At 34.0% G+C, this 9,035-nt stretch overlaps 1 protein-coding gene across 1 annotated transcript; it reads right to left on the reverse strand.

Annotated features, from left to right (window-relative positions):
• Nucleotides 1-6,027: 6,027 nt before the first annotated feature.
• LOC124630692 (basic helix-loop-helix neural transcription factor TAP) lies at nt 6,028-7,284 on the reverse strand. The gene has a single exon (XM_047164656.1). The coding sequence runs from the start codon at nt 7,282-7,284 to the stop codon at nt 6,061-6,063; it is 1,224 nt and encodes a 407-aa protein (XP_047020612.1). The 3' UTR covers nt 6,028-6,060.
• Nucleotides 7,285-9,035: the final 1,751 nt, after the last annotated feature.

Consider the following 9,035-nt stretch of genomic DNA (forward strand, 5'->3'; position numbering starts at 1 on the left):
TCATTTGTTTTTGAGTTATTGGTCCTACTATATGCTTGATTTTATTTCTTAGAATTCAAGCGTCAGTCATTTTAATGTAACTTTGTTAATTAAAAGATTAATAAACATGTAATTTTTTATGTTGAACAATATCAACAAAATTAGACATTTTAGTGAATAATTTTACATTTAATGTAAACATTAAAACATTGTTCTATCACATTTTTATTGAACCCATCTGTAACCGCTACAAAAAATGGTCACAAAATCTGGCACACTTGGTCTCTTGTACCCTATTACTAAATAATCAAATAGACCGCTAAATTATCACCAACCTGCGTATTATAAACAGTTTAAGATAGCCATATCGTGCGGCACGCGTACGGCACGCGACTGGCACGATGACGGCACGTTTTCACACTTGTAAGACACGTGTTGTGGGTTATGAAAATTATATTATTGGTGTTACATGTAATCTTTTCTATTAGCCGAGATTATTATTAAGCTCTGATTGGTATGTAAAAACTGTTGCTTAGCTACAACTTAAACACAGATTAGCCATTATTTCTTTTACATTATTTACATAAAACGAAAATAATTTATGTGCATTTAATTCAAGATTTTTAAACTTACGTACCTACCTATTCTAGAAAATTTCTAGGAAAAATAAAAATATCTTTTAATTTAACGACCTAGCTTAATGAGTGCAGTATTTACTAGTAGGTAAGTAAGTACTTACCACATTTAAGCAGATGGGCTTTAAATGTGCTACCATAGGAAAATAATTAAGAATATCATAACTACTCAAATAAGTGCCCAATTGGCGTATCATAACAGTTGATACGCCACACGTGTCGTCGCGTGCCCGTCACGTGACCGGCGTGACGACACACCTTGTTACACTGATTACACATGTAATTTTATATTCATCTCAAATTAGGTATCTTAAGATCGGAAAATAGATGAAGAGTCAGCGGGTTTTTTTCAACGCGAAAAATTTTAAAAACATCATCAAAGGTCGTGGTAAAAAAGTAAACTGGCACTAAGCTAAAAGAGAAAAACTCCTTCATTTATAAGGTTTCAATCTGAATTTTATTGATCTATTGCCGAAACTTGAATCTTATTCCCAGATCATCATAATCAAGTACTTTTGAAAATCATAGAAGTGTTTGATTGTTATATTTTTGATCCCCTTAAAAAACCGTGTGAATTGCTCACATATTTTTGTCACGCAAAATATTGTAATCCGCAATCCTAAAATGACACTTGAAATCAACACTAAATAGTTGGTACTTTTTGTCACCAATACGTGGTACTTTTGGCCACTAAATGTGACACGGTCGTTCTCAAGTGGGATAAACATGAACTTACATGGTATTTAAAAAGCCATCAGCGATGATAGGGTTAATTTTTATCATTGTTAACGTGTGAAATATTTTTGAATTATATTTTTATAGGATCATTAGGATTTTTAAGTGTTTAATCTGTTACAGTGGTTTTGATGGTCGTGTGAATTTTAAAAAACTGGTGTGTGAAAATTGTTCCAGCATTATAAAAACTTGAAGGTGCCTATGTAATATATGTGCCTAAGGATAGAGTGACTTGGTTTAAGACTTTTAGACGATAGCAGATTCGTTGTTCATCTCTATACTTATTTGATTTTCAAAAAGCAAGAAGTTTTTGATACTCGATTTGAATTTGGTTGCATCTTCGCTTTGCTATGAGATCGTTTTTAAAAGCTTAAATGTTAACCGACCGCATCTCTTTTTGACACTTAGTTCCTGAAAACCCAATTTTACTGATTTAACTGGCATAAAGTTAATCCTCTTGATCAGGCCACTAATCTGACAGAAATAATTACCAAAACTAGTACAGATGTACACTCGACCTCTATAGCGTAACTCGTAGGTACTATTAATATTATTTCAACAAACAGATACACAAAGATACAGTTAGTTTTCAATCAACTTCAAGTACCAACGCTCGACCATAGTACCAAATGTTCATAACTTGGGGCAACCCTAGAAAAGCGAAACCACCAAAATTCCACCTTAACTACATAAACATAAAGTTGAAATTCGACCACCTCGAAAAACTCGAGGCTAGTTTATACCGTTCAATCGATAATATTCCTTATGATGTTGATAAAAGGTGTAATTTGGTGTGACAGGATGAGGTCAAAGTAAGTTTTTCAAGTGTTTACGCTTGGTGTAAAATAAACCTTTCAAGTATGGAATGCAATGGTTTTGCTTGTTTAAATTAGTAGCAGTTGCGTTGTTGGTCACTTAGTAGTTTGTTACATGATTTACATAGGTTAATTAATTAGAGCAATAGTACAAAAAATATTGTCGAAAAAGATATGCTTCAAGCGTTTTGAAAATTCAAGATTTTCAAAAAACTTTAGTTTAAGAAATAGATTTTCTGGACATTTAATGTATCATGTTCTTTAATTGGGGTAGCAATAAGTATTCAAAAAAAATAAGACACTTCTCCACACCCTTCATAATAGAAATCTAGAACTAAGTTACACAGAAATAAATTTCTCATTTTGCAAAACTATCAATAAAACTTTCGGTAGTAACCACAAAAACCTATTGATCGAACACCAACTAATATTTACAATAAATAATTTTACTTTATTTGCTGAACGTCAAATCTCTAAGCTCTTCTCCCTAACTTACGTTCACCATATTAACAAGACCTCTACCAATTTATAGACCGTCCATTTTTATACCAAACTTTTACTTCACAAGGGACAACAAAGGACCTTCTTATACTGGTGACTTATTTGGTGGTAAGTTGTGATCATTTCGAGTCGTATGTGGTTACAATAAGGTGTATATTTGAATGGTAATTGATAGGTAAATTGCATGTCAGCTGTATAGCCAATTTGTGGTAATGTCGATTCATCTTGTGGTATTAAACGCGGAGAATGACAGAATTGATACTTTTCTATATTAGTATAATGTTTGGGATTAGATATATTGGGTGGTATGAATATTTCTATATAATGGATTTTATTGCAGAGATGCGGTAGTATTATTTTGTCTACATTTTATATGCATACAAACCACTGTGCACTTAATTCACAGATTTCATTTTTAAAAAGAAGTCGCTTATTTAAAGTATAAGTTCTTATTTTTATAAACTTTGATTTTTTTATGTAGGTAGTAACCCTTCGTTGCCGATTTGTGGTACTTTTCAATTATTTACAGGCCTTCAATACAAGTTTTCCCTTAAATCATCAGAATGTTTTAATTAACTGCCTAACTCAATCAAACTCAAATTCAGAACCGACCACATAAAAATCAAATAAAATCACCCTTCTATTAAAAAACTTAAACAAACTGAAGTATATTAGCTTAGTGGACTAAACAAATACTGGCCCGGGGCTGCGATGAATTTTAAACATACGAACAGACAAATCAATTAGCCCACGGCTAGGTTTCGGACATACGATAGGAGCACATGTGTTTTTTATTTGATTATAAGTTTTTTTTTTCTAAATAAATATTAGAGTAGAATAGGGTTTTGTGGTTGTTTTGGAAAAGGCAAATAGCCTAATTTGGTAGATCTAACCGAATGAAAGCTTTATTTTGTGTACTCTACGTAAACACTTCAGCTGTATTCTCAGATGTTTAAAATTGTTATTAAAAAAAAAAAACATTATTTTTCTTGATATACATAACTATAAAATAAAATTCCAAATATGTATGTTACGCCACACACTACACAAAAAATAATGAGTCAATATATGTAACTTAAACGTGTTTTTGATTTCTGGTGGACCATTTAAAAAAAAATTTTTCATTCAAGAAATGCAATTGTTTTATTTTTTCCTAACGCTTGTGTACGCAACTGTACCATATTAACGACCCGTATTGGAAGCTAAGTTTCCAAAGTAAATGGTACTTGTTACACTAACGTGCAGAATTCCTCTCACATAATAGTCTATACATAAAATTAATAGGTTTTTCTGCACGAGGGTGCAATACGGACGCATTGAATTAATAGCCGGTGCACCATCAGTAGATCTGTGGGGAGATATTACTAAGTATCGTATTTTACTACCTTTAATGTGTTTGATAAGAATTTCTATGATATATGGGTAGTTTAATATGCTATTGATCAGTGTCCTAGCTAGAGATGAGAGGACAGTGTGGGATCTTTTAGGTGTTGATGTGGGCAGCAAAAATGACTGCTTAGAAAAGTCAAAATAAATAAACATTCAGCAATAACTTTTAAGTTGCATAAATAGATTTTTATTTGCAAAATAGAGTTTTATTTTCGACACACGCACAGTGGTACTTTCATGTACAAATCTTGGCCAAAATATTAGGATAATTGACTTTCGATTTTTTTTGTAAATTCCTTTAAACGATTTTGGTCTCTTCCCCTATTTCTATAGGGGTGAATTTGCCATGTCATACTCATTTGGATTTTGGGACAAAAATTGGGGTGTCCCAATGTTTGGTTAGAATTGGTAGCCGTGATAATCCGTTGGTTTCGCTACATTGTGTATGGACACGGCTGTTGCAGCGTGTCATTCGGATTCTAATGTCAACAGAGTTAAATAAACGTGGTTTGTGACCAGAAAATTGGTACCTGAATGTGAGATGAGGTTTTATTTGTTCTTGAAGTACGAGCTAATTAGGTATATATCCTAATAATTTTTGGAAATTCAGTATGATCTGCGATATTCGCAGGATTTATGCGTATCATTTTACTTCCTTTCTATAGATAGCTGGTAGATAATCCTCAGATAAAGGATACTGGGATTTAATCAGAATTTATTTTGTCTCTTTACCGTCGGAAAAAATGGACGCATATATCTGTTAAAACCCTTATAGCTCTAGATACAAATATCTCTATCTAGATATACAAGACACAGTTTCTGCATACAACGGATTTCCCATAACAAACAAAACACTGAAATTAACTTATAGTCGGAAGCTAATTTCCTGTTTGAACCATTTCGAATGGCGACTCCTGCGCAATGGCTCGTGACGAAAGCGCAGATTTGTTCTGTAATTATTGGAAATGTGTGACAGTTGGGCGCCAGGTGATATTTGAATGTTTGTTGATAGCTTTAGTTGTTCCAATGAAGTTTGTCTTTGAAAGGATGGATGTGATAGGTTTAGAATATTATGCGGAAGAAAATAAAAGGTCTGGGAAGAATCTTTGGTATAACGGTTTTATGCTTTTTTATTTATTGGAAAAGAATCTTATGTACAAACCAATATAGAATTGTTAATTAATTAATGTTTTTTATGCGTTAATAATAACAAGGAAATCGAATTAATCATGTCATATCTGCCATTAGGACTCGAGTATAAACTACTTGTAGTCTTGTCACTCTGCAAGAGTCCTACAGCTATCGATCAAAATATGACATCTAAATAATTGGAGCAAACACGAACGTCCAGTAACAATACTCGTAACGAATTTCCAAAGCAAACATTAGTTTTTCGAAAATCGTAACTCGATCCAAACGGGTGCCCCTGTTTTGAATTACCAACTTCTATTCTGCAGTTCTTTTAGCTTTTATATCAAGGAGATAAGTTTCATTATAAATGGTTTTGGGTACAGTTTTGTTCTATAGATCCTGAACAAAGCTGCCATAGGGGTGCGCAGAAGCATTCACAACTTTTCGCTCTTTAACGTCTATTGTTCCTATTTGATTTATATTCATGGTGCTTACTTGTATTATTACACAGTGGTAAATCATGCGTCAATTTCTCCCTTCGTATACGTTGAATTGGGCTACCGTTTATTTGCTATTGTTTAAACTTGACAGATCAATACGTTACAACATTTTTTTAGAAGTTCTATATGTAATTTTGCAACCACCTCAAAGAAACAACTCTATCTGTGTGGCTTTGTATAATTTACTGCATACTCCAACTATTTCTAACTTCTTCGTCATTCAAATAAAACAAGTATTACAAATATAAAAAAATACATTTTATTTCACAAAAATGACTAGCGAAATAGACTTTTACAATAAACCAACTTACTCTAATACTAAAAATTATTGTCTTTGGTAAAATATTTTGTACATAGTGACTAGATTTTAATACATTATATTTGAGCGTTCACAACACTAGGGGCCCTGTTATAAAAGTTTCTGTAACATCTTTGATCATTATAATAATAGCTATTTTGTAAATATTCATTAGTATTTCCATTGTAACAATTAGTTTCAGTATATCCGTACATAGAATTATTATATTTTCCATAAACATAATCTTCAGTCTTCTCAATTTTTCTATTCTTAGCTGTATCAAATGCGTTTCTGAATATTTCGTAATTTTTCTGGTTAAAATATTCACCGTTGACATTATTTGCTTCATAAGTACTTTCATTATATGAAGTATCATACCTTTGATACTGATATGCTTGTTGATTCATATCTTCTCCGAAGCTAGAAGGATGAGTGAAGAAACCAGTTCCAGTAGTGGACGTGATACAATTTCCACCTTTATTGTTCACAGACACAGTCACATTGCCAACATTTATGAGCACACCTTCAGTCGTTTGCATAAAGTTAGACCCATTTGGAAAAGGTCTGCTAAACCCTTGGAAGTTTCTGTAACTGCCATCGTTGCACCCGTCGGGTTTGTTTGGAACTAGGAATATATCTCTGAAAGCATCTTTTGCAACCTTTTCACCCGGCATTGAATAATTTTGTAGCTTCTCATAGTCTGATACTGGTGTCGCTTCTCCAGAATTGATATTGTCCAAAGATTCTAATGTTTGACTTAAAGCGAAAATGTAGTTGTGGGCGAATCGTAGTGTTTCTATTTTGGTAAGCTTTGTGTCTTCAGGGAACGTGGGCAGTACACAGCGTAATCTATCCAAGGCTTCGTTCAACATGTGCATTCTATTCCTTTCTCTATCATTAGCCTTCATCCGTCTATTTCTCTTTATCTTCATAAGTTGCGTGGGACTTTTACATCTTGAGATTCTGTTCTTTCCATTTGCGTATTTCCTTTTAGGCTTGTTGGGATCTTTCGGCTTCTTCTCTTTCTTAGGCGTCGATGTGTTTGTTAGTAAAATATTTTCTTCAAAAGCTTTGACATCGTCTACCGTGTCTTGGAAGGAATCATATTCATCGCTGAATAGTTTTCTCCTTACATCTTTAGTAGGTGTGAGGGATATCCCAAGGTCTGAGGAATTATGTTTTACAGGCGTGTTATTTGTGGAGTTTATGAAGGAATCCGTGTAGGACCTGTCGATACCGGAGTCGTTGCTGCAGATGCTGTCATTGAAGTCACAGTAGTCCTCGAAGTTGGTGCTGAACATCGTAAAAATCTGGAACAATGAGAAAGCTGTTTAATTTTATGGTAATTTAAACTTGGTAACGTTTATGTTTCGAACATAATAAAAATATTATTTTTTTTTGCTAATATGTTTGTAGCGCATTTTTTCTTTCCGTTAAAAGGTACGCAGGTAATGATTTATTAAGTATTAAGAGCTTGGGCTGTAACCTATAATTAAAGAATTAAAAAAAACATATTGAAACTTCTGTCCACAATCCTCTTAATATTTTTTCCGTAAAAGTTAAAAGTCCTACATGTTTGCACCCTCATTATTTGTCTTGCACCAATTAAGTACCACGTACACGGGACAGGTGCCCACCCCCAGCCAGGCTATTGCGTGACCACCTCACGAAGTCAGTTGCTGTTGAACTTTATCACTTCCGACTTCCGGACAGATTGGCCGTTTGGGGTGCTCGAATACGCCCTACGGATTGATCGGGAGCGAATGGTGTTCTAGTCCTAATTGATATTGGGAATAAGTTAAGCTTTTTTTGAAACTTATTGCGGTATTAAAATCTTATAACAAAACGAAAACATTGAATCATTTTTGCCCACTATACGATAGTATGACGATGATTAATTACATTAAAAAAAAACATCTGTAAACGTTAGGAAAAAAAGATCAAATAGAAAAAACAATGTTGACGGAATAAAAAATAATTCTAGCTCCTAAAGTACATAAAATCGCTGATCATACATGGGGGTGATTTGGATACCCCATAGCCTACAGCTTCTAAATTTTTCTTTTGGACGCCTATGGATGGGCCACCCTGTATAGATAGTTGGGGATTTATACATTATACTACTTCCCCAAATAGTGTTTTAAATGAATTGACTCTCGATCACTTAATTACAGACAACGCCGGCGTACCGCACCTGTTGTGGGCACGCGTCGGGCATGCTCCGCGTCGCGTGCCGCGTGCTACTGTCTGACTTTAGGCCATGATCTTCATTTATTTGTTGTCTGATCATTTACAGATGATTGGGATCTTTGGTACGTGTGGGATCAGTTTCTTAAATGTTTATAGAGACATGATTTTTTTTTGTTTAACTAGCTTTTCTTAAGTTTTCCATCGGGCCTATCGCCGATTAATATGCAGATTACTGTTGGGTTTACGTTTTCTTAAGGATAGTGATCTATTTATTAAACAGTTTTTGTTAAAGATGCAACTCCCTAACTGTTTGTTATTTAAGGTTGTTTGGCGCCCCAGCCTTCACAGCTTCGTATCTACTAGTAATTCTTCGTACTTAGTACATACTAATGAGAAGTACATACTTACTTCGTAATTAGTTCGTATAAGAAGCGTTAGAGGTAGTATTGTTACTTTGCCTTATCCTTATTTTAAAAAAACATGTATTATTAACTTTCCTATCGAAGTCAATCTCGAATCACTCAATCGCAACTCGAACAAGGGTGGGCCACCTGTGTATTACACTACACGCTTTAGACACGCGACCGACATTTGTTCATAGTAAGACCAGTAGACCGCGACGGAGTCGAGTTAATTGCTGTTGAATTGTTATACGTTTTAGATTATTATTTGTGAGTTATTGTTTTAGTACTAGAAACGTGTAGCTAAGTCAAAGCCGCGCGGATTGATAGATCATAAAGTTAAGCAACGCTTAGTGCGGTCTGTTTGTGGATGGATAACCAGGAGTATGGAGTATTGCCATAGTGAGTGGTTAATTTTTGAGCCGCGCAGTTTAAAAATTATTAAAAGTATAGCGAATTTA

Source organism: Helicoverpa zea, chromosome 5 (genome assembly GCF_022581195.2).
Source record: "Helicoverpa zea isolate HzStark_Cry1AcR chromosome 5, ilHelZeax1.1, whole genome shotgun sequence".
Lineage (NCBI taxonomy): Eukaryota > Metazoa > Arthropoda > Insecta > Lepidoptera > Noctuidae > Helicoverpa > Helicoverpa zea.

What these genes read in the sequence shown, in the direction of transcription:
- LOC124630692 (XM_047164656.1), bottom strand. Translation starts at nt 7,284, where the DNA reads ATGTTCAGCACCAACTTCGAGGACTACTGTGACTTCAATGACAGCATC.